Source organism: Pelodiscus sinensis, chromosome 2 (assembly GCF_049634645.1).
Source record: "Pelodiscus sinensis isolate JC-2024 chromosome 2, ASM4963464v1, whole genome shotgun sequence".
Lineage (NCBI taxonomy): Eukaryota > Metazoa > Chordata > Testudines > Trionychidae > Pelodiscus > Pelodiscus sinensis.
Window position 1 is genome coordinate 92,709,623 of NC_134712.1, and position 26,779 is coordinate 92,736,401.

Consider the following 26,779-nt stretch of genomic DNA (forward strand, 5'->3'; position numbering starts at 1 on the left):
CATACAGAATCAACTTAAGAACCCTAGGCATCCCCAAGTCAGCTGCTGCTGAAACTGATCAGCAGCTGATTCCAGGAAGCCCGGGGGAGAGCAACTCTGCCTGGGGCTTCCTGTAGTCAGCGCTGGTCAGTTTCAGCAGAAGCTGACTTGGGGACGCCTGGGGCAGAGCAGCTGGGGTGCTCTGGGTTGCTCCAGTAGCGCCGCTCCTGGGTGCTACTGGACCAACCTAGCAGCACCCCATCTGCTCTGCCCCAGGCGTCCTGATTCAGCCGCTGCTGAAACTGATCAGCAGCGGCTGAATCAGGACCTGGGGCAGAGCAGCTGGGGTGCTGCCGGGTTGGTCCAGTAGTGCCCAGAGCGGGCGCTGCAGGACCAATCGGCAGCGCCCCAGCTGCTCTGCCCCAGAGTCCAAAACAAAAGCCTGGTCTGCTGGGGGGGGGGGGGAGCACACTAGCTGCGCCCCCCCCCCCCCCCCCAGCAGACCAGGGACACGGGGAGCAGAGCCTCTGAGGCTTTGCTCTGGCAAAGCCTCAGAGGCGAGGGACCCCGCCGCGGCTGCGGCTTCAGTCCGGGAGCCTGTGGTCTGCTGGGGACGGTCCCCAGCAGACCACAGGCTCACGGACTGAAGCCGCAGCTGCGGGGGGGTCCCGCGCCTCTGAGGCTTTGCCAGAGCAAAGCCTCAGAGGCACGGGGAACTGCCGCTGCTGCCGCTTCAGTCTGGGGCAAAGCCTCAGAAGCGCGGGAACCCGCCCGGTGCCCCTGGTCTGCTGGAGACGGTCTCCAGCAGACCAGGGGCACCGGAGCAGCTTACGAATGGGGCTTTCTCGCCCCGACTTCCGGGGCGAGAAAGCCCCGTTCGTAAGTGCGGATCCGACATAAGTCGGATCCGCGTAAGTCGGGGACTGCCTGTATTGAACTATTTGAATGTTGCCAAGTTACTTTGATGATTGCTTGGGAGTTACTTTGGGAGTGCTTGTTGTTATATATTGGTCAGTACCCCCCAAAATGTGGTCTTAGGATTTCTGAGATGACAGGTTGGAATGTCATGGGGATAAATATTTCAACACACTCCACCCACAATCCTAAACCCAGTGATCATAGAATCATACAATCACAAGACTGGAAGAGACTCATGGAGTCCTTCCTCTTCCCAAAGCAGGATCAGCCCCAACTAAATTATCCCAGCGAGGGCTTTATCAAGACAGAACTTAAAAACCTCTAGGTATGGAGATTCCACCATCTCCCTAGGTAACCCATTCCAGTGTTTCACCACCCTCCTAGTAAAATAGATTTCCTAATATCCAACCTAAACCTCCCCCACTGCAACTTGAGACCATTGCTTCTTGTTCTGCCATTTGTCACTACTGAGAACAGCCTCTCTCCACCCTCTTTGGAACCCCTCTTCAGGTAGTTAATGGCTGCTATCAAATCCCTCTGTCACTCTTTTCTGTAAACTAAATAAGCCCAAATCCCTCAGCCAGCCTCTCCTCGTAAGTAATGTGCTCCAACCTCCTAATCATTTTTATTGCCCTCTGCTGGAGTCTTTTCAATGCGTCTACATCCCTTCTGTAATGAAGGGCCCAGAATTGGATGTAACACTCCAGATGTGGCCTCACCAGAGCTGAATAATGGGGCATAATCACTTCTCTAGATCTGCTAGCAGTGCTCCTCCTAATGTACCCTAATATGCTATTAGCTTGCTTGGCTACCAGGGCACACTGTTGAATGGTATTCCGCTTCTCATCCACTGTTAACCCCAGGTCTTTTTCTGCCGATCTACTGATTAGCTAGTCAGTCTCCAGCCTGTAACACTGCTTGGGATTCTTCTGTCCCCGATGCAGGACTCTTTACTTGTCCTTGTTGAACCTCATCAGATTTCTTTTGGCCCAATCCTCCAATTTCTCTAGGTCACTCTGGACCCTATCCAAGCTATTACCTCACCCACATCTCTTTAATGTCATGGGACCAAAACGATTACAACAAGATTGCATAAATTGATAAATATGATAATTGAGCTAAGGCACACAGTGAGAGGAGAGTTGTCATGAAAGGGGATGTCGGGGACAGTCCTGTTCATTGGCTAGAGCCATAGATGGACTGGAGAATGAAGTTGAGCCAGAGTCAATAACCTGGATACAGAGCTGAAGTGGTGGGGTCAAGCCAGAACCTGGAGCCAGAACCTGCGGTCAATGGTTCAAGACAGAAAACAGCCAGGAACTAAACTGAGAAATCTCCTTGTAGATGTCCACATTTCCATGGGGGCTCCATATCTGTGCTTGTACAAACTATTTTTCCCCACAAGCGATTTGATATGGAGCATGTTGCCAGCATGGTCAGCTGGCCAGTTTCATGGAACAATGGGGTGGGGACACAGGCTGGGAACTTTTCTCTTCCTCCCCAACCATGGTAAGTGGTGGGTCCATGGATCCTGGCCCACTCCGTCTTCTGGCATGGTCAGGATTGGGGCCTCAAGAGGAAGGTCAGTCCTGTGGAGGGTGTGGGAGTTGGCCTCTTCCACTTTTGAGAGGGCTCTGCCATCACTGATTCTTTTTGCATTAGTTAACTGGACAGTTTCAGCTGACATTTCTATAAGTTAAAAAAATGAAGAAAGCAAGCAAACATTTTCTTGATTTTTTTTTTGTCACATACTGTGAGTATGGTCTCTCTTACTATTTCCCTGTAGTAAGTTCCCTTGTGTAGCCTTTTGGTCAGTTTGTCCTGATATTTGCATGGACTTCTAATACAGCACTGAATGGGAAATGCTTTTTAAAAACACAAAGCAAGGGACTTGAAAATCTCAAATGTTATTAGGAAGACTCAGGAGCAGGTGATAGTAATTTTAACTCCACTTTGGGAAACGGTTGGATTTCACATTGGCCATGTCCATGTAGAGGCATGAAAAATACCAGTTTACAAAATTCAGTATTGGAATTCTATTTTTACTGACTGTGAAAGATTGTGAGAATGGACTCCAAACCTTGAAAGTTTTCTAATGACAGAAATCTATACAAGGGAAATATTTGTAATTGCATTCAAAACAACTCAAAATGTATTCTTAAAGTTTTGAAAATGGGTCAATTTCCATAGAACATTCCATGATTTTTATGGCAAAAATAAGCATATTTTCTACATCAGTGTTTCTCAAACTGTGCTCCACATACAATCAGTGGACCCCTGGGGCTCCACATAAATTTTTACGCATGTAAAGGGCTCCGAAGCCCAAACATTTTGAGAACATTCCCTCTGCCAGTGTTAGCTTTATAGGACAAAGGGTTAATTGTAGCACATGAAACTATGCATTGTGCAACAAATAATTAACCCTTTGTCCTATAAAACTAACATTGGCAGAGGGAAGGGGGAAGGAAATGACACAATTTTAGGAATCAAAGTTCTATAGAACTTTACAGAGTCTACTGAAAATCTGGAGAAACATGGTTGCTCATTGCCTGTCATAGGACTTAGAAAAGGTGAAAGAGAAAATGGCAGAAAATGATCTCCTACTTTTGGATTAAATGTTTTTCATTTTACTCATATCTGTTGCCCCAATGAAGTTTTAAAAGCTTTTAGACTGTGAAGAAAGTAAATAGGTGTTTTATGTAGCCCTGCTCACAAGGTTTGCATCCGATTTCCCTGCAAATCTAAGTCATCCATTTCTTCCCAGTCAATCAAACAGAAGGACTTGCCACCTGCTTACTTCTTGCTGGTAATGTTGAATGCTTGTGTGTGTAACCTATTATAACCCTGATTTTTCAATAGAAAATATACTGCTATTATATTTTAATACAATTATTTACTGCATGATATAATTTAATATACTGATTATCATGAGGAACTAGTAAAATCTTTTGCTTCTGAAGGATGACTAATTATGTCTCCCCAGTTTTCTTGATAGTAGCATCTGAAAAACATTTCAGTTACTGTCAACATAGTTTCAGTGCTCAGACATTAATATTTTTGATCTATGTTGCTATCAGCTGCAGCTCAGGAACTATTTACTGCAGGATCATTTTGATAATCTTTAATCCTCAAGTGAAAGAAAAAAAAGTCACTAGCTGGCATAGCTTACATTCTATGACTGAAGAGTTGTTTAAAGAGTCCTTGATACAGGAATTCTATATGACATCTTGTCATCATTCAAAGCTTTGGAAGATGATTATCTAATATTTCCTTTCCTCTTACTCCAGAGAGAGAAACCTTCTATTGTTAATGTAATGAATACTGTACTAGGTTTTTCTGATTGTTTTTATAGTCATTTATGCGGATATATATGACTCACTCTACTTCATATGCTTTTTTTCCATTTAACTAGGATCATCTATATTTTTTTCATGTTGTGTTCATAATCTAAATAGATAAGTAACATCTGATTTTAAATGAATGGTTGTTAGGCATCTTTTAAAAATCTCACTAACTACCAAAACGTCATCCTTAGCTGCCTATATAACTTCAAAAATATGGGCCCAACTTTGCTAGCCATCATGAAAACTACCTGAGATTTTGCTCTTCCAAGGCTATAAACCCCATAGTGCCACATCTGTTTAATTTATATCTTCTTTCCCTACAGCAATAAGTAGATATATAACTAGTTGTTTGGGGGTGCGGTGGTGGGGGAGATTTTAGAAGTCTGGGAAAGTCTAGAAAGTCACTCATTCTCTCAACTGATCCTCTCACTTTATTTTGGCCTTAGTCCTGGTGCCAGTGTGTGGGGTTTTCCCCCACTTCACTGGCATCTCAGTGCCTTATGGTGGAGTTAAGAGGGGCTCAGAATATGGGTGCAGCCTATTTCCCTGTCCCTTTGTCCATGGTTTGCTGCTGATAGAGCATTACTAAATTCTGAGCTCCCCCATAATTGCACTCTGAGAACTAAGCTACACCTCAGTTAGTTAATTTGGGCTCATCTGCTCAATTACACATTTGAATTCTGAAGTCTAACCTCTCTTTCTAATTAATGAGTCTGGGAGTTTCTGCCCCCACCTATCTTTTAGTGAATTAATTTTGAGTCTCCCACATTTATTAAATTCTGGCATGTTCCTGCCCTTCAGTTATTGGATTCTGGGTTTCCTTCCCTCCTACCATGAAGTAATTTCCCCCCTTCTTTGCAGAGCTTCTCTGGATGCAACAGGTATCAATAATTCACTAATTCTCACCAATCTGTCTCCCCTTTCACTTACTGAATTTCAATCCATTCTCCTTGCTCACCCGTCATACTCTTCCATTAACTTCCATCCCAGTTTCCCCCTCTTTCTCCCCTGCCAGCCCTCAGTACCTCTCTACCCTGTCCTATACCGCTCATTTTCCTTCTGCAATCTACTGCTTCCAGTTCATTTCTGCCTTGTGGCCTCTGCTTTCTGGGCATCAGGAGTAAGGGGTATTGTTACAGTTTTCATGAGAGAAACTCCCTGTTCTCAGATCCAGAATCCAGACCCCCCTCCACCACCACCACCACCACAGCAACCCAGTCAGGAAAGTACAGGGAAGATTCTTTGTAGCCCCGAGCTGAAGTACGGTCAGTGTCAATGGACGTTTTTTTAAATTTTTAGCAGCTGAAATCCATGAAGTTCCAACTGAGCATGTGCAAATGATAACTATTTCAAATGCTTATAAGTTGACAATATTTGGGCAGATTTTCATAGGGACAGCAAAAGGCTGATTGTTGACATAGAGGCCTCTCTCCTCCCACATTTCTGGTGCATAGAAAAGGGCTCCAGAATTGTTTTATCATGGGTAAAATGTTTAGCATATTTTTTCTATAAAAGACTGAACTGTTTTAGAAAATTTTGGCCCAGTTAAGATTTTACGAAGTTATGAGGAACTAAAACCAGTGACTTGTAATGGGAAGTGTTAGACAATTTTAATAGGTAGTATTACCCTGGGATGCAGTAATGATTAAATTTAGTCTTCTAATTGGAATTTAAGGGGCTCGCTCTGACTTTCTGAGATCTAAAATGTCCCAAGTCCCCAGAAGAAGGGAACGCCCGAAGCTGTATCTATCACCGGTGGTTCTCGCAGTAAATAACAGCTGGACTCGAAATATGGGGCCAAACCATATATTATAAATAATCTGAAATAACAGCCAGTAAGATACCAATGTTGAACAATACAGATCCCTCCCTAACCCAGAAGCAAAAGAAGACAGTAAATCCCTGATACAGAAGGTATATACATTACAATAGATTGAATGTAGGCAGCTGGTACTCACAACCTCAGAGCTTTGGCTAATTGTAAGTCGCAGCAGAGGAGCAGTGAGGAGATCCCACGACAGCAGAATACAGGCTCTTCAGCTCTGGTCTGGTCAACGAGGATTCCAAGTGGGCAGTAGCTCCTGGACTCTGAGGTGAAGAACCTTCCATTCTCCAGTTATAATCCAATGTACCCAGATCTTCACTGTCTCGGTATGATCACTGACAAGGGACTTTTCCACAAGCAGCTAACTCGAAGACAGCATGTAGCCCACAACGGCACTAATCCAATCTCTCACTCACTCATGACAAACAGGAATGACAGACAATCCATTCACTTGGACCCAACCCTAAGGACAGATGTAGCTCAAGGAATGAACCTGAAGGGCAGAACCCGAACTGGGCTTCAACGGGGTTTTTATTAACCTTAAGGCGGGAAAAGATATATAAGGGCTGAATGCATAATAGTGCCGAGTGCAAAAGGGGGCTGAGTGCAATCCTGAGCAGGGTGCACAGCTCCTAGGGCTGTGTGCAGAGAAGCACCTAAGCACCTAGTGCAAATCTGTGATGAGTTGAAAGCAAGGCGGGAAACCCTTCTTGACAGGAATCTAAAATGGCATCCCACAGACTCCATTTTGAAAGAATAACTAAACGTTAAAGCCCAATCATACTTATCATACTTCTAGGTATAAAAGTAGTACTACTAGAATTTTTCCCATTTAGTGCTAATTAGAGTTGTCTATGTGCTTTGAAGGGTGGAATATTGCATTGTTTATACAATTATTTTATTATATTATGGCTAATTTCTTCTTGGCATTTTCCTGGTCCTTCTCTGATTTTTTTGGGAGGGGGGGGGGATCAATACAGTTAAAGTTAGACTCATGACTAGTTTTTGCAAGCACAGCACTGGATCTGCCAATTTTACTTTAAAGGTAAATGACAATGTCAATATGAAAGTGTACAGTGTTAATTGATGCAATAAATTGCTTCCCTTGGCCAATAAGATACTGCTATTTCTTTAACAGCAACATACTTGCTACAGACTCTGCAACAGATTTGCCAATGTGTATATTCACACAAGCTTGGTTTTTTTTATAAGAAAAGTGCAAAGTACGGTCTAGATGAAAAGAATAGGTTAATACTCTTTCACCACCCATTCTCATAAGATGAAAAAAAAAATAAGGCCGTGCATTTTTGACAGAAAATAAATTCTGTGGACAATTCTGCAGCTCTTGACTTGACACATTTGTATATTGTTTCTCAGCTACAAGGAAATAAATTCAGATGGCCATTGGACAATATGGCGACTGTTGTGAAAACTGAACATCTGTTCTGTACTATTTATACACTGGTCTAAAATATGTTTCTCTTCACTTGAAGGTAACTGAGCTTCACAACATCAGAAACATAACCAGACTGCCTAGAGAGACAAAGAAGCATGCAGTGGCAATTATTTTTCATGATGAGACATCAAAGACATTTGCCTGTGAGTCAGGTAAGCAATTACTACCACATCTCCAGCTTCAGGAAATCGAGCTGTATATGAAACTATGGCTCAGACGGATTAAGATACAACAATAAATAGTAAGCTTTATCTTAAGGAGGATGTGTTGTACTTTTTAAAGTAAGCAGTACTGGAAGTTTTGATTGTGGTTATTTACAGAGATACTGATGATGGCTTATTACTTGTCTTTGTTTGGGTTTTGCCTCCAGATGGTCCAAAGACTCTTGAGGTTTTCAGCTAAGCTTGTAGAACAAATAAAAATGCCTATGGGACATTATTAAGGCAAGCAGCAACATGGATTCTGTTTTTTGCTAAGTGTTGCTGTAGCTGTTTGCTAAGGGAGCAATGCTGTCACTGTGAAAGAGGCAAAAAACAACTAAAATCTCAGGACACTTTAACACTTAACTTCAAGCAATTTGTGTCTTGAACAGTTACCTAACACGACATATTAGTAAAGTTCTGAGTGTATGGGTGTCATGGTCCATAAAATCACTAGTGAGACTCTGAATGCTTGGTATTTTTAAAGTCCACTAGTTTTCTTGTTTGGAAACTACATAAGCATGTGATTATATCCATTAGTGCATTGAACTTGTTAAGTAATTATTTGTCTTTAAAGTTGTTCATTTATTGTTATTTTGACAACACACTTTTATAGAAGTGTGTACTAGATTGTTTAAAGCTATACATTTCCTTAATTATTATTAAACAATAATATACAGTGCCATGGATGCATACAATAGGCTCAGAGCATTATAGACAAATAAAATGACATTCTGTAAGCGCAGACAGTCTAAAATAGATGACATACCACAAAGGATAACAATAAATATTGGAAAGAGAGATGCCAAAATGAGGATTAAAATAGTGCTATATCATTGGGCATGCACACTTAGGCTCCAGTCATGCAAACTGTTATCTATGTGCTTAATTCCATTCATATGAGCAGTATCTGCAAGGTTACTCAAAATCAAATGGATAACCTGGCAGAAAAGTGAATTTTGAAGTAAAAGGGAAAAATGTAATGGCTTTCTAGGATCCAGTTCAGGAGTACCACCATCAAAGGTAGATATGCGGTATGTGTCAATGAGTCTACTAGTTTTATTTATCTATTTTAGAGTTTAAAAATAATCAACACGCGTCCCAAGTGCTAGGTACCCTAACATAATCATGTATTAAATGCAATTACATTAAATATCAGCGACATTAAAATCAATTCCACAGGAATTTAGTTCTTTTATTCTCTTCTGCAGCTAGGAAGCATGCCCTGTGGAGAAATGGGAAACCAATGGTTTATTACTATGGCGGAAAAGTTTCCTCTTCTTTTATCTTGTTATCATTGGGATGTGAAGGAGAAAATGTGTTTCTTGAAACCTAAGAAGCAATTCAGTGACAGGCAAAAAGTCGTGAACTGAACTATCGGGGACTATCAACCTGTGAACTGAGATATAGAATCATGCAATAAAGTCCATTTTGTCAACTTTATAATTATTAATAGTAAACTTACCCAGCATTGCCTGAGTTCCTCAGCACAGGGGACTGGCAGTGTCGGGGGAGGGGTACAGGACTCAGGATAGGATCTTGGGAATGTGAGGTAGGGGGTGCAGGAGGCTGAGCGCAGGGGGGTGAGAGTGAGGACTGGGGAATGAAGAGGGGCTTTGGAGGGAGGGGTCCCATCTAGCATGGGCCTTTTCTTTCTCCCCTACAGCTTGATCCCTAGCCTTCCTTCTCCCCCTCCCCCCCCAACCCCGGCGCAGCCACCAGGGCATTTTTCCTCTCCCTCCCCTTGCCCACCTCACCCACCAGAAGCCTTTTTTCTCCCCGCCCCTCCCCAGTGCTGTGACCAAGGACCAGGATGGGGGAGAAAGGGTTTGGGGCAGGGAGGCTACATGACTTGGTGTGCTCACAGGCAAGATGGCAGAGCCCCAGCTCTGCTGGCCACTCCCTTGGTGGTACGGCTTCCCCCAGTGGCCACTGCAGCAGGCTCACCTCTCTCAGTGGCCACTGTCAGTATTGTATCCCTCCAAACAGCCCAGCCCCTCCCTTTTCATGTTATGGAAAACAGTCCTTTCTCAGGGCTTCCAGTTGTCCTGGCACAATCAAAACCTGACATTGATTTAAGTTAGGAGAAGAGGGGGCTGCATACCAAATTTGATAGCCCTAGTCCTTACTATTTAGAAGAGACATTATGAAGGCAAGCAAATGGACTTGCAGACAGAAACACTCTAAATAATCGAGGGACAGGGAGAAGTTGGCCCTGGTGAGTGTGGGTGGGGCCTGAGGGGGGAGACCTTGAGGGAGAGACCTGGGATGGGGAGACAGGAAGTCTTTGGGCTCCAACTTCCTGCATCCTTCACATCCTCAAGGCCCTCCCCTGATGGACCTGAACTGGGTAAGTTTGCTATTGTGTATATATAGAGAAATGGATGTATATCTGCATGGGCTACACTAGAGGGAAAACTATAGCAGTTTTCTTCAGGAACTGAAATCACTGGGGAATCATTAATGTGTTATTTACTTATGCTAAACTATCTGTATCATTGTCTGTTTAGCTGTCTACTTTTCCCAGAGCTGAAGAAAAGCTCTGTGTTGCTTGAGAGCTTGTTTTTACCAACAAAAATTGTTCCAAAATTTTGTTACCTCACCCACCTTGTGTCTCTGTCAAAATAACATTTATGGAACCAAACATTTTAACTATATTACACATAGTAGTGATTAGTGGCTCTCTTCTGAGAGGTGCCCATGTGTCAGCCATGGCATCCTGGGAATTATGCTACCTGCCAGTAGCCTATATCCGAGATGTTACCCCATGCTACTCATCCCTGTGTGCACTAACAATACTGAGAGATATGACACTGAAAAAATAAGTTCTTCTTCGAGTGCTTGCTCATGTCCATTCTGATTAAGTGTACGCGCGCCGCGTGCACGGATTCCGGAGCTTTTTTCCCTTAGCAGTATCCATAGGGCCAGCAGGGAGCCCCCTGGAGTGGTGCCGGTATACCGGTGCATATATACCCCTGCTGGCCCTCTCACCTCCTCAGTTCCTTCTTACCGCCCCTGACGGTAGCTGGAGCATGCTTCAGGCTGATAGCCTATCTCTTAGCAGCTTATTTCTTATCTGTTGTATTATAGTTCTAGTTGAAGTTTTTATCTAGTTAAGTAGTTGTTAAGTGTTGTAAATATTTAGTTAGATAGGGGAGCAATGGAACCCTCCCACGAGGGAAGGGCATGCCAGGGCCCCAGGGCTTTAAACCCTCTGCTTCCTGCTCCAAACCTATGCCCTGCGGAGATCCCCACTCCGACTGCCTAAAGTGTCTGGGTGAGGCCCATCAAGCTGAAAGCTGCTCTATCTGTAAGAGTTTTAAGCCCCGGACCAAGAAGGAGAGGGACTCCCGGCTGAAACTCCTGCAAATGGAGTCGGAACTGCAGCCTCAGAGCGAGGAGCGGCCTCACTCTGCCCGCAGCGCACCGTCGGCGGCACCCCCGTCGGACAACAAGGCACCGAGGCACAGATCGCAGTCCCCGGTGCCGAGGGCCTCCAAGAGCTCGAGGGGACGCTCAGCAGAGAGGAATGCCCAGAAGGTTCACCCTAAGGAGGGGCACCTTTCTTCTAAGTCCTCTAAAAAGAGGCGCAGCCAGGACAAGGGCAAGAGCCCGGGGCAGCCCGTGTGGCTAGGAGAGGTCCGTCGGCCCTCAATCCAGAAACTTTTGAGGCGGCCCAGGACCTCATTCACATGGCTGTGGATGAAGGGGAGGGCCCGGTGCCGCAGGAGCAGACCGCGCCGGCACCGGCCTTAAGTGCCCCCCAGCAGGCTATGGCCGAGTCGTGGGACCCGCTGGGCGAAGGGCAGGCCTCGGCCCAGTAGCAGTTTTTCCCAGTGCCGGGAAGAACACTGGCACCGGAGCCGGGAAGGACGCCGGCACCGACCCCGGGCCCCTTTCCGATGGCACTGTCAGCAGCACCAGGAGCAAGTGCGCTTGCGGCGCCAACGGCATCGGCACCGGTGCAGGGTCCGGTGCCGCAGATGGCCCCCTGGGCAGTGCAGGGCCCCGCACCGTACTATGCGCCATCCGCGCCCCGCACGGCTCCTCCATTCAAGCCCCCGCCGGCACCGCGTGTGGTGCACAGGGGCAAGCCATCGGCCATGGCAGCCCAGCGAAGGGTGCAGGCTTCATCGGCCCCTCCCTGGTCAGCATCAGAGTACTCTTCGGAGTCAGAGGCCGAGTCTGTGGCATCAGCCAGGTCTTCATATAGGTCACGGCCCCGTCATAGGTCCCGCTCATTGGTCAGATCATCTCACCGGGAGCCGGTGGACCAGCAACAGTGGCAGGGGCAACCCCAGTGGGCTTTCTGGACGCTCTGGGCATACCACCAGGCCCAGGGGCCTCCCCCTATGGGGCCGGTAGCGGGGTCGTCCCGAAGGAGTAGCACCCCGTCTGCCACCCCCTTGACAGCTCCCCTGCCTGGAGACAGCTCGTTATTAGTCAGGGGTGGGGAGCTACGTCCCAGCCGGGCGCAACCTATGTGGACATCTCTGCCCAGGGGGGCACAGATAGCTGAGGAAGAGGCAATTCCCTCCAGGGAGTTCTCGTCATCTTCACCAGACGAGGCCCTGGCCGACCCCGCGCCCCAGCCCCCGTCGATGGACTCCAGGGCGCACCAGGAGCTGCTCCAAAGGCTGGCGGTCAATCTGGCGGTCCAGCACGAGGAAGTTCACGAGGACCTAGATCCTATGGTGGACATCATAGCGGCAGCGGGCCCTGGTCGAGTGGCACTCCCACTGAATAAAACGGTGGACAAGCTGTCTAAAACTCTGTGGCAGACGCCGGCTTCTATTGCACCGACCCAGAAGGGGGTCGAGAGAAGGTACTATGTACCCCAGGAGGGGCACGAGCATCTTTTTACCCACCCGGCTCCGGGATCCATAGTGGTTCAGGCTGCTGGGCAGAAGGAGCACCAAGGGCCTCCAGGTCCTACTCCAAAGGCGAAGGAGCCTAGGAGATTGGACCTACTTGGCCGGAAGGCCTATGCCACGGGGGGCCTCCAACTATGTATAGCTAACCAGCAACTGATGCTGGGGCGTTATGCTTTTAACACATGGGCGTCTATGCAGAAATTTGCCAGCCAGCTTCCTCCCGAATCCCACCAGGAATTCGGGGCCCTGATGGAAGACGGACAAGCAGTGGCGTGTACCTCTCTCCAGGCAGCCTTGGACGCAGCTGATTCGACAGCCTGCACTATGGCCACAGGGGTTGTTATGAGGCGTAGTGCCTGGCTGCAGGTGTCCGGCATCCCACCCGAGGTGCAGACCACCATTCAGGACCTGCCCTTTGAGGGGCCGGCCTTGTTTTCAGAGCAGACTGATTCCAAGCTGCATAGCTTGAAGGACTCAAGAGCGACCCTGAAGTCGCTAGGGATACATACCCCGGCACCTCAGAGGCGCTCTTTCCAGACTAGACCCTACCCTAGAAGGGGGCAAAACAATGATAGGGGTCGCAGGAGAGGCCGCAACAATAGCCGCCCTGACCTCTTCAGAGGCAGGCATAGGGGCCCTCGGTCAGACTCCGAGAGAGGCTCAGGTCCGTCACCCGGTCACCAATCTAAGCCCTCATTTTGAAGGTACACCAGAGAGCAGAGTACCAGTAGCGCCTATCTGTCCACCCTTTGGGGATCGTCTTTCCCTCTTTTACCAGGAATGGTTAAAGATCACATCGGACCGTTGGGTCCTAGACCTGGTGAAGCAGGGATATACTATCTCCTTCCTTTCCTACCCTGCCTCCCAACCACCATCCCCTTCCCTTTTCAGGGACCCCCTCTCATGAGACACTCCTTCAGCAGGAGGTGTCCAACCTGTTGACGCTAGGGGCCATAGAAAGAGTGCACCCAGACGTAAGGGGAAAGAGTTTCTACTCCTGCTACTTCCTAGTACCCAAGGCGAAAGGGGGCATGCGTCCCATACTAGACCTCCGAAACCTGAACACCTTTATAAGGAAGAAAAAGTTCAGGATGGTGACGCTAGCCTGCATCATCCCATCGCTCAGAAAGGGGGACTGGTATGCTGCTCTCGATTTAAAGGATGCGTACTTCCACATTTCAATTTTTCCAAGTCACAGAAAATTCCTACGGTTCACGGTGGGACAGGACCACTTCCAGGTTACGGTCCTCCCTTTTGGACTGTGTACAGCCCCGAGAGTCTTTACCAAATGTATGACAGTGGTAGCCGCGTTTCTGCGGCAGCACAGGGTCCAAGTGTTCCCATACCTGGACGACTGGCTCATAAGGGGCAAGTCTTGAGAACAGGTGTTGGATCATGTCTCAAGGGCCAGGGTTTTGTTTGAGGGTCTTGGCCTCCTCATAAACGAGGCCAAATCACTGCTAGAGCCCACACAAGTCATAGACTTTGTGGAGGCCCATATGGACTCGCCTTTGGGCAAGGCATCCCTACCGAGAGACAGATTTATGACCGTTCGCTCTCTGGTAGTGGGGCTGCAGGAGTTCCCGACTACGACGGTGAGGACCTGCATGAGGTTCCTAGGCCACATGGCGGCAGGCACTTACGTGGTCCAATACGCCAGGCCGTGCATGCGCCCATTGCAGGGGTGGCTCAAGGTAGCGCACAACCCCTTGAGGTCACCACTAGACGCGGTGGTGACTATCCCTCAGGACATTCTTCATTCGCTGGACTGGTGGAAGGACGAGGGCACGGTGTGTGCGGGGGTCCGATTCACCAAGCCATCCCCGTCAGTGCAGCTGGTCATGGACGCTTCGGACGTGGGATGGGGCACTCACCTGGGCAACCTCAGGACGCAAGGTACGTGGTCAACAGAGGAGGCTTACCTCCATATAAATATCAAGGAGCTGTGGGCGGTCAGATTGGCCTGCAGGGCGTTCCTTCCCCACTTACAGACCAGAGTGGTGGCGGTGCTGACAGACAACACTACGGCCATGTTCTATATCAACAAGCAGGGTGGGGCGCGTTCCTCTCTCCTGTGCCGGGAAGCCCTAGATCTATGGGAATTGTGTATAGCCCACTGTATTTTCCTGGAGGCATCTCATCTTCCGGGAACCAGGAACGGGCTAGCGGACAGGCTCAGCCGTTCGATCCAGGCGCACGAGTGGGTGCTAAGGTGGGATGTACTCCACGGGGTCTTCCAAAGGTGGGGGTTTCCCCTCCTGGACCTGTTTGCAACTCTGAGCAACGCCAAGTGCAGGGAGTTCTGTTCGTACATGGGGCACGGTCTGGGTTCTCGGGGAGATGCACTGCAGGTCAGCTGGCCCAGGAGCCTACTCTATGCCTTCCCCCCGTTCCCTCTGATCCACGACACGCTCCTCAGAGTGCAGAGGTTCAGGGCCCGGATCATCCTGATAGCGCCAGTATGGCCTCGACAGTATTGGTTCGCCACCCTGCTTGATCTGACTGTGGAGGGCCTGCTCAGGCTATCCCTAGTGCCAGATCTAATCACTCAGAGCTGCGAGGCTGGGGTGGCGCTCCACCCAAGCCTTCCATCTCTCTGCCTAGCAGCGTGGCTCCTCAGTGGCTCTCAGTGACGGAGCGAGCCTGCTCCAGAGCAGTCCAGGAGGTCCTCTTAGAAAGCAGAAAGCCATCCACTAGGGCCCTTTATGAGGCTAAGTGGAAGAGGTTTACTTCCTGGCTGGAGGGCAGGACGCTCGCTCCAGGTGAAGGGGCGGTTCCGACTGTCCTGGAATTCCTTCTCCACCTGCGGAAACAGGGCTTGGCCACAGCCTCCCTAAGGGTGTACCTGGCGGCCATAGCGGCCTTCCACGCCGGGGTGGGCCAAAGGTCTATCTTTGCCAATCCCTTGGTTAAAAGATTTCTAAAGGGAGTCGACAGAATGATGCCATATGAGAGACCCCTGGTACCAGCTTGGGACCTTAACCTGGTCCTGACTGCCCTTATGAAGCCCCCGTTTGAGCCCCTGGCTTTATGCTCTTTGATACATCTGTCCTATAAGGTAGCTTTCCTCGTGGCCATTACCTTGGCCAGGCGGGTGTCAGAGCTTAGAGCTCTCACCTCAGAACCACCCCACACGGTGTTTTTTAAAGATAACGTGAGGTTGCGTCCACACCCGGGGTTTCTTCCCAAGGTGGTCTCGCACTTCCACATGTCCCAAGATATTTACCTGCCAGTGTTTTACCCCAAGCCACATGCGTCGCCCAGGGAACAGGCTCTGCACTGCCTGGATGTTAGGAGGGCGTTGGCTTTTTATATAGATAGGACACGAGAGTTTCGTAAGTCAACTCAATTGTTTATTTCAGTGGCGGAAAGGATGTGTGGTCAGCCAGTCTCGGCGCAGCATATATCCTCGTGGATTACTTCCTGCATTCGACTGTGCTACGAGGGCACGGGTAGACCACCGCCATGCATAACAGCACATTCCACTAGAGCCCAGGCAACATCGGCGGCATTCCTGGCCTGCGTGCCGATCTCGGAAATCTGCAGGGCAGCAACCTGGTCATCAGTGCACACCTTTGCAGAGCATTATGCAATCACGCAGTTGGCCAGGGAGGATGCTGCCGTCGGGACGGCAGTTCTGTGTTCTGCAGAATAATAAAATAGTAGTTAGTCACCTTCCGACCCTGCCTCCAGAGGGGGGACATGGCTAGGGACTCACCTAATCAGAATGGACATGAGCAAGCACTCGAAGAAGAAGAGGTTACTTACCTCGTAACTGTAGTTCTTCGAGATGTGTTGCTCATGTCCATTCTGTATCCCACCCACCTCCCCGTGTCGGAAGGAGCCGGCAAGAAGGAACTGAGGGGGTGAGAGGGCCAGCAGGGGTATATATGCACCAGTATACCGGCGCCACTCCAGGGGGCTCCCTGCTGTCCCTATGGATACTGCTAAGGGAAAAAAAGCTCCGGAATCCGTGCACGCGGCGCGCGTACACCTAATCAGAATGGACATGAGCAACACATCTCGAAGAACTACAGTTACGAGGTAAGTAACCTCTTCTTTTAGGGCTCTAAACTCTATAGGGATTGGGGTGTAAGAGTGAAGTAGTTGAGGGAGCAGGTCTCTTCAATCATTCTGGTCAAGGACAGGGGACCAAGAAGAGACAGATACATCTTCGAAACGAATGACTGTCTGTGGTGATAGTGTCACTAGGAGGGTTTTGGCTTTCTAGATAGGGGTGACTACTGAGGAAGGACACTGGGGAGACACAGCCCCGTTACTACCCCTCCCACACAATACCTCTTGTCCTTTCCGTAGAGCCAGACAATTATTTTTATTGATATTCTGAAGCAACTGTGAGAGGAGCTGAGCTGCATTTTTTCACTTCAGAGCTGGAACTTCATGGGCATTCCAAATGTAAACATTTTAATAGGTCAAGTTTTATTTGAAAATAGAGGGAAAAAATTAAACAAATATATATGTGATTTTTCTCATCATATCTTAAGTTACTTTCCCAAAAGAAAATACAATACCCTTTCTCAGGTTGAGCTGCAGAGGGGGAAAAAAAGTTATGCGCTTGTGTGTATCCAGAGCGCACATCCTAATGTCTGACCTCTTTGTCTGACACAGCAGCAGGTCCCACCTTGGGAGAATCTTTTTACTCTCTGTGTCTTTTGAAAAGACCTTGCTTCTCAGTGATGGGCAGGTGAGAATCAATTAACATTGACAATAGCCCTTTTGTACTGTGGATTTATCCTTGGGAGACATCCTGCTTTCTCTCACACCCAGTTCTAACTGGGCTTTGTGTGCATTACCTGCTGTAATATAGGTTTTAGTGAAATCTGGGCTCAGTAATCAAAAGTGAATGGTTCTGATATTTTGTTGGAATTGCTATATTTATGGTCTTTTGTGGCACCATTCAGTGTTCCAGGAAAAGTTATTCATTCACCTATCGTTTGGGCACACATAATGGTCAAAAGTCAGCTCTGTCCCCATCCCTTTTTCCTGTGGTTATAAAATAAAAATAATAACCTCAGCACACAGGAAAATACTTGGTCAGTTTTATTAAATGTCGTGAATAGTTGGTTCCAAACTGTCACCATAACTTTTCAGTGTAAAAAAAGGAAGACGCTTTAATATTCTTTATAAATTTTTTTCAAGTTGTTATACCTAGCCTTGTCATTATGGAAGAATATTGGACTGTGTGTGTGTTTAAACTAGCTGTCTAGATAATTAGGCATACTTTATTTTAAAGGCAAATGTGACTGCTTTTATGAGATTGAAGAAGTGGATAGGGCTTCCTTTTTCAATTGAGTACTTCAGCTCAAATAAGAAATGATGTAGCTGTTAGGCAAGAATTTGTTCTTAATGATATTCCTAGACCTTATATGAAAAAGCCAGATATTCATTTGCCCACTTGCATGCCATTCTTAATAAAAACAACAACTTTAAAAACAAACTGAAGTGTGAAAATGCTGGACTGGAATTCATATGCTAATTTGACACCATTAAAATGTATCTGAATAGAAATTGGGAATGGCTTTCTCATTACAGTAAGTAAACTTCCCCTGCTTTAGGTATTTTCACCTTTTTATCACTGTTGGGAGTGGGTCACATACATCTTGATTGAATTAGCTCTGATGTAAAACTTGCATCTGTTTCCTTACCTTCTCTTCTTTCACTTTGTGCATCTGACTAGGGCTATATCTATTACTGGGAAGATTTTGTGACAAGTGCTGTCAACATGCAATAGTTGAAGTGAAAACTGGTTAAACCATTTTTTCTGCTTCCCATTGTCGACATTTTATGGCCACATTGCAAGCACCCTGTTGGCAGAGCAAAAACAATGTGGGTATGCCTCCCACAGTGCAGTGTTGTGGGAAGGCAGAGCTGATCTCTGTGCTTATTGGGTTTCTCTCATAGCTCTGTGAGATCTCTGTGCTGAGGAATATCAGAGTAGCACAGAAGTCTCTCCAGCCCTACCCCTGAAGTGGCAGTCTGCCTTGCTGATGTGTTCTAGTGTAGGGCAGAAGAGAAGCATTCCAATTATTTGTTCTTTATTTGTTCCCCAAATGAAGCAGCTCACTCAGCTGTCAGATACTTCCTGGAGATATAAGGGGGTGGGAGAAAAAGGGGAAGGGTGCATACCTGCAGGGCAGCAGAGATCACAAAACACTGAGCACAGCCATCAGGGCAGGCATTGTGGGATACAGGCAGAAGTCAGTTCTCTCAACAAAACAAACAGTGGAATCCATGTTGGTTCTTTTTTGGCAATAAAAGCACATGTTTCTCGCAAGGTTGAACGTTTTTTGTCACCAAAGCTGTTTTTTTTCCCTGATAAAAGTCACTTGCAGTATAAATACTCTCACTCTTTTGTCACTAAAAGACACTGACATACACACATGCAGATACCTGCAGATATAAAGAGGATAGCTGCAGATTTGCAGGGCTCTACAAATCCATGAATTTCACTTCTCCCTTGCTGCCCCCTAAACTAACTTGAAAACATACTATTGCTCATTTTCTATAACCCATAAAATAGCATGGCATATTTTCAGTATTGTATATCTTTTCAATTAAGATGCATTGCTTCAAGTGGGAATTTGGTGCAGTTAATCAGGAGAGAAACAGATTATTCTGAGGCAAAGCTTTTGGGAGAAAGGATGTGGGCTGCACACAAACGGAAATCTTTTGTTTAAAAGTACTTATAAAACATCTGTGTTAACAGTTGCTAAAGAGCCCTCAGAATTACACAGAACATTTCTAGAACTGATGCTAAATCCTGTCCTCCAACCAGCCATATTAAAATCAACACTTACCAGCTTTCCCACTATGAATTAGGAATTAATTCCTAGATTTGTCTCTGTGGATATTATGGTGTTTCTATTCTCCTTATGTAATTTGGCTCTTTGCTATATTAACTTGATGCCGTTATGCTAATATTATGAGTCCCAGCCAATAACTGGAATTGAAATGGTGATCCCAATAACTACCTTGATTGGAATTATCAAACGTAGCCTTATGATGTCTTAGCAGGAAATAGAACATATGTAATCTATGTTATGTAAAGTAATTCAAGTATGTATTTTTAGATCAAGCAGTATGTATCGAAAAAGTGTTCAGGGTACAAAGTCAAGCATTCAGGTTAGGAAATGCATGAATTAAAACTGCCCATTCAACTTTGATTGATACCCGTTGTGTTATGTGCATTGTTGCAATCTTTAATTATATGGCCATATGCTATTTTTTTCTATTGGATGTCTTCCTAATTCAATGTATGGGAAAAACAGTGAATGACTCGGAGCATTGCAAAGAAGAGAAAATATTTTCTTTTGTTGAAAACAAGTGAGCTGTGTTCTATTCCTGTCCTTGACGTAGACTTCTTGTGTGAAGCTGGCAAAAGTATCAGAATGTATACATGCAAGGGGATTCAATTAAAGTTGCATAGGCAATTCTAATTTAGAATTTCTGAACTTTGTAATCTTCAGGTTGCAAAGTACTTCTAAATTAGTTTTGGGTTTTGTATGTCATCATAATAATAAACATGATTTAATTTACTATACAGTTCTCTGGAGTGATGTACTTAAGGGCAGATCCTCAAAAGGTATAAATTGTCTCAGGCCTCTTGAATGTAAATAGCCTATGGAAATTTACACCAAATGAGCATCTGCCCCTTAGAATCTTGCAGAAAAACATGTGAGATGTTCAGACACACTTCTGTGAATATCTCTAATTTGTGTGTTTGTACAAGAGAGAGAGATGAAGTATAGGACAGAATTGACACAGAAGTTGAGAGTATCATCCACATGTACTTTTTGGGAAACTGGGTTCAAATCCTTCTCACCTTACTCACTAGAATAGTACTACTTACTTATGTAGTAAAAGAAAATGGAATTTACCAATGTATCTATTTCCAGGAACTGCATAAACAAGTATCTGTGGCAGGATTTACTGATAACTCAGAGCAATTTTAGAAAGATAATCTTGCTTATACAGGCAGTTGCCGGGTTACGTACAAGATAGGGACTGTAGGTTTGTTCTTAAGTTGAATCTGTATGTAAGTCGGAACTGGCGTCCAGATTCAGCCGCTGCTGAAACTGATCAGTTTCAACAGTGGCTGAATCTGGACGCCAGTTCTGATTTACATACAGATTCAACTTAAGAACCCCAGGCATCCCCAAGTCAGCTGCTGCTGAAACTGATCAGCGGCTGATTCCAGGAAGCCCCGGGCAGGGGTTTCCTGTAGTCAGCCACTGGTCAGTTTCAGCAGCAGCTGACTTGGGGACGCCTGGGGCAGAGCAGCTGGGGTGCTGCCGGGTTGGTCCCGTAGCTGGTCAGGGGGACTGGGAGCAAAGCAGAGCAAAGCCCTGGAGCACGCAGGCAGCGGACAGCCCAGATGCATCTGGGCTGCCCGCGTGTTCCGCCGCTTTGCTCCCCGTCCCCCTGGTCTTCAGACCAGGGGGACGGGGAGCAAAGCAGAGCAAAGCCCCGGAGCATGCGGCCGGTGGACAGCCCAGACGCATCTGGGCTGCCCGCTGCCCGCGTGTTCCGCCGCTTTGCTTCCTCTCCCTGGTCTGCTGGAGACCAGGGAGAGGGCCCCATTCGTAAGTGCGGATCCGACATAAGTCAGATCCGCGTAACTTGGGGACTGCCTGTATTGCATATCGCTTCTTTTATGTCTCTAAAGGTTTTTTTTAATATCTAGGATATTCTTATTGAAACAACATTTTTGTTTTTAAGTTCATCTACTTACTCTGATTATCACTCATTCAAATTCTTAATCCTCATTATTAGGACTTCACGTGAAGAATAGGAAGCATAAGCAGATGTACTCTTTCAAAATCTTGTTGCTATACAAACATGCCAAATAACATTCTGATAGAAATACATAACTCTACCTATGTCTGTCTAAGACCAGGCCTCGATTCTGGGCTGAAGCACATATGCTAGTTTTGCTAGAGTCAAGATGTCAGGATGTAGCATTGTGTAATCAGGCAAGACAACACATGAGAGTATGATCGCAATGGAGTGGAAATTGGAAAACCAGACACCCACTAAGGCATGAGGGTATCTACTCATCTTCCTGAAGTATGAGTTAGCTCTTTCATGGTTGTGAAAACGTGTGTCATTGTTAAACCATGTGACAGTTCCCAGCCTCTTCTAAGAATAGTGTACATTTAGAGGTAGCACAAAAACTCTTGACATAAATTTATAGATGGATTTTGGTGTCTTGACAGATGATGTATGACTGGAGAGATTTAAATGAATAACATGGTAATTTACTGCATCTTACCTGAAACACAAGGTCCATTTTTCATTTTTTGTCACTGTTCAGTCTGTTGCATTTGACTACCTACGCAGTGTGCAATATGCGGTGTTATAAATAGATTAACCATTTTAGTCTTTTCTGAAAGTGCATCTGTCATTGACCTGACCAGTATGTTTATACAGGCATAGAAAATCTACTGTATATCTGAGAGAGTTTGTCTCTTTGTCCAAGAACTCCTCCTAAATGATAAGAACTCAATTCAATATATACAGCTTCCTTTTATCATAGCTTAAAGCAAGGTATAGAATTTGTTTGTGCCAGGAAAATGGGATGTGCCTGGGATGGGAATGCTACTCATAAACCCATACAAAACAGAATCAGAATTACTAGGCAGGTGAAAGGGGCTATCTAGAGGCCCGCCTTCTATCACCATCCCCCAGTCCAGGACTTCCCTAGCCCTGAGCCTCCCACCCCCCAAACACCCTTTATGGAGGGCGGAGAGAGCTGAAGCTCCTCTCCCTCCCCCCACAATCAATTCGTCAGGGAGTGAGGGGAAAGTGCACATTTTGCTGCATTCCTCAATCTGGCTGGAGAGCTCAGGGGTCAGGTGAACCTGGACCTGCCCTAGCTGGCGGACGTGTATCCCTTCCCTTGGTTTGTGCCCGCTGGAGCTGCAGTGCCTCTAGAGAGGCACCAAGCTGCTGTGGTTAGAGAAGGCTGGGTTTGTGGGGTTGTCCTCTCACTGTGGCATCCTGCATACTGAGATCCTCATCCCCCATCCCAGAGCAGTGATTTAAATGAAGTATGTATATATTCATTTATTTGCCAACCCCCCCACCACAAAAATTAACTTAAAGACCTGAGCAAACCGGGTATATCTTCTATTAACATATATAAGTTGTGTATACTTACCTGGAGTCAGTAATATTCCTATATTATGTGATATCCAGTGATATGCCTTGTGAGGAGATAATTTGGAATGAAAACTTGCCACATAGGAATGTTGTGTGTGATGTTTTTCAGTGAGAAACAGATTATGGTAAGTAGCTTCATTCAGTGCAAAAGTTCACTATGGGAAATGAATATACCAGTATGTTCAGTATCAGTATTCATCTAATCCCATCCAGTTTCAGGAAGATTGCCTGAAATCATTTGCTAATTTAACATTAGCAGCCAGTAGGCTACTTCACAGCCAGATTCTTAATAGCAACACCTGTTGTAAAACTAGGGAATTTGCTGCCCTTTGTTTGATCTCACAAATACAGATACTGGTGCAGTTGTCATTTGAAAATGCTAGATAAGGAGATATTTATATTAAAATCATTTTCTCTCGCTCTCGCGTGCTCTCTCTTTTTTTTTTTTTTTTTTTTAAAGTATCCTTGTTCTGAGATTCTCATGCTTTTTCTCAGATCAAGAGAAAATCTTTCTTTGGAAATATCTGTAAAAACATGATTAACTCTTATTTAATGTTAAGATCACTGTTAGATAGGACTTGTTTGGCCTGTAACAACTCAGAAGTAAGTTCTTTCTGAAACTGGAAACTTTTCATTAATTGAGAGCCAGATCATCACCTGGTGTAAACTAGTATATCTACATATACTTTGGTGGAGTTATGCTGATTGGCACCAGCTTATGAATTGTTGCTTATTCCTTAATAACATTTGAGATGAAATTTGCTTTAGAAATAATGAAGTTTTAAATTTTGAAAATTTTAAGTGAAAGCCTGGTCCTACTGAAGTCAATCAAAACTCCTACTTCAGTAGGCTAGAATGCTATCCCATATATTTTACATGTAAATTACAACATTTCCAATCAAGTTTTGACAATGTAGCCTACCCTAGGTTTTCAAGCTATTTATGTATGCATTTATTTCAATTTGTGAGCCTATGGAAAATATTCCAATAAATGTATTTGTCTGTTCAATGTGGTAAGTGTTGGCAAAATGTGACACTTTTAATGATTCCCACCATGCAATGCAGCATTCATAAAAGGATTGGACATTTACATAGATTACAAGTCATACAACATTACAATATTATGAGGTTTTTAAAAATTACTTTAAAAACTCTCACTGCAGGACATGACATAAGCCTTTTCCTAGGAAGGGCTAGAAAGAAATGTTGTGAGCATCATATTTCAAGTATCTATGCAGGTTTCCTTGCACTTTTCTCAGCTTCATGTTTTGACTATCCCTCCATTCAAGGGATTTTACTCATTCTTGTCTCAAAGTTATCATTGTTACACTTGAATTTGGCGTTCCTTCAGTTTTATTGTTGAAAAATTATTTATATCTGAAATAGAATTCAAGATACAGAGGTTATAAAAAGAGTTATTTGAACTAAAGGAACAAATCTCACAGCATTTAAAATTTCCTACCTGAGAATTTTTAATCCCCATCATTCTGGGCCTTCTCAAACATGTCTCCGTATCATATTGTATCTTGAATTTGGACCTTATCAGACTGAGTATGCTGAAGTGTCTGGCACTGGTTGCTTTTTGGAGACAGTATAATGGACTACGTGGACCACTGATCTACTCTAGGTTGGCAAATCATATGTTCCACAAGGAGTTGAACAAAGTCCAAGAATCCTGGTTACTCCTCTGCTGTCAGTCAGAGAGCATTTTGGTCTGTATGCCTATTCCATACACATCTGTTATATTTGATGCTCTGTTACTTCTTAGAAGATTTATTGAGTAGTCTTCTTATAATGTTTTTTTCTGCGAGAAAATAAAACACTCAGGAGACTTTAGAAATGTTAAACTGAAACCTGTTAGAAGGTAGTGTTCTTAGTGAAGACTTCTGCCATATAGACTTCTGCTATACTCTGTTAGGAAAGAATGTCTCTTTTCAGCAGAGTGACTAGGTACATTGTATATAGTTTTCTGGAAGCCAGTCATGACTCCATTTTGGAGTCCTCCACTTCTCTGATAAATGGACAAAGATGCTTTTCTGATATGTAGTCCAAATTTTACTTTTCTAGCTTTGTTTATCATTTTTAATGCATAGATACCTTAAATAATTCCTTCCCAAGTTTGGTATTGTGACAGAGTCAGGCCAGGGAGCTGCTGCAGAGAGGGCCTATTTGAAATCATGGGAAGGTGGGCGGGCAAAGCCCACCCACGTTCTAAAAGCCCCTCCCCAACCTTATGGGAGGGACACTGAACCCATGTTCAACTGAATCCGGGGGACAAAAATGACAACAGGGTCAAGGAGTGCGGGTCACAGGTTTAAAATAAGGGAGCCAGATGGGGACACCGAGCAGAGAACCCCGGGCAGCACCCACTGCTCCTCAAAGCTGTCGATGGAGCCAGTGGACACCGCCCAGAGGAACTCTGCCTGGATTCATGACACGAGGGACGAACGGAAATAGTCCCCACAGTCGCAGAGAACCCCCTCGTCTAACATCCTCCACCTGCTATTATAAATGGCAGCTTTCGCTAAGGCCAGGAGGAGGTTGATGAGGAGGTCTCGCGACTTTGTGGGGCCACGGATTGGGTGTGCATAAATAAAAAGGTGAGGGGAAAAGTGCAGCCAGTACCTCAATAAGAGGTTCTGGAGGAGCCGGAATAGGGGCTGCACCCTGGCACATTCAAGGTAGGCGTGCGCCAGGTTCTCCCTCACGCCGCAAAAGGAGGTGTCTGGGATTGGGGTAAACCGCACCAAGTACACGCCCGTGCTCACGGCCCCGTGAAGGAGCCGCCAACTGATGTCCCCGACGGGCCGCAGAATTAAGGTGGAATAAACGCTGGCCCATTGGGGTTCCCCGCCCTCTATAGGTCTGAGATAGTCCTGCTGCTTTGTATCGGGGCAGGACACGAGGGTGGGGAAATGCAAAGCGTGGAGCACGAGCGTGTACAGCTGTTCCCTGGGCGCGGTCCGGAAACAGACCGGCTGCAGATTTTGCAGCCGGCTGGGGGTCCAAGGGTGGGAAGGCCGGGGGGGCCTGTGAGACAGGGGCCCGATAATAAGGGACGGAGGCTTTGCAGGAAGGGAGGGGTGGGGCGTCCCCTCTCGCAGGGCTCTCTGTAGGAGATCGCGAGCGGGCTGCGACAAAGCCGCCTTCATCTCCTGGAGTAGGCACAGGAGGTTCAAGGGGTGGAGAGCCCCATGTGTTGAGCGAGCGCTAGGGGATCCACCCAGTCCCCCCTGTCGTAGTCCAGGAGGTCCCCGACCATGGTGGTTTCTGCCAGGATCGGCATCCGGTGCACCGAGGGACACTCCGCCACCTGCACACACAAGGCTGGATTGTGGAGCAGGGGCTCCGCAAGGAGGTCTGCTCCCTCGGAGGCCACAACGGACCTGGTCGCCAGAAACAGCTTCCAGGTCTGGAGGAGGTCCTGGTAGAATTTCGGCAGTTCTGAGAGGTCTCGCAGATGGCCCCTTGGGTGGATAAAAAAGAGCTGCCAGTCATATCGGAGCCCTCGGAGGCGGCGGAGGAAGGTGCACCCCAAAATGCTCCATGCCGGACTACCTGCACTAAAGAGGAGTCTCTGCAGGGCCTGGAGGCGGAAGGTCCGGACCTGGCTGCGCACGCAGACTAGGCCCTGGCCCCCCTCCTCCAGGGGGAGGGACAAGACCCCTGCAGAGACCCAGTGCAGTCCCGGCCAAAGGAACCCCAAAGCTGTCCTCTGGAGCTTGGCCGGGACCTCCGGGGCCGAGCACAGGATGTTGAGCTGGTGCCAGAGCATGGACAGGGCCAGCTGATTTAGCACCAGTGCCCTCCCACGAAGGGAGAGACTCTGGAGCAGTCCTGCCCATCTCCACAGCCGCTCACCCACCCTGGTCTCCAAACCTTGCGAATTTTCCGGCGGAGAGGGATGCGAGGTGGATAAATAGATGCCCAGATAGAGCAGCAGACCCATGCTCCACCTGATGGCCTGAAGCACGGGTGGGAGGGAGCCGGCCCGCCACCCG

At 46.5% G+C, this 26,779-nt stretch overlaps 1 protein-coding gene across 3 annotated transcripts in view; it reads left to right on the forward strand.

Moving 5' to 3' along the window:
* The window catches only part of DOK6 (docking protein 6), a 369,141-nt gene that overhangs the window by 161,359 nt on the left and 181,003 nt on the right, over positions 1-26,779 (forward strand). For all 3 annotated transcript variants that reach the window (XM_014572701.2, XM_014572702.2, XM_006121422.3), the window contains one exon: positions 7,560-7,674. In XM_014572701.2, coding sequence (XP_014428187.1) covers positions 7,560-7,674 — 115 coding nt within the window. The remainder of the gene's footprint in view (positions 1-7,559; positions 7,675-26,779) is intronic.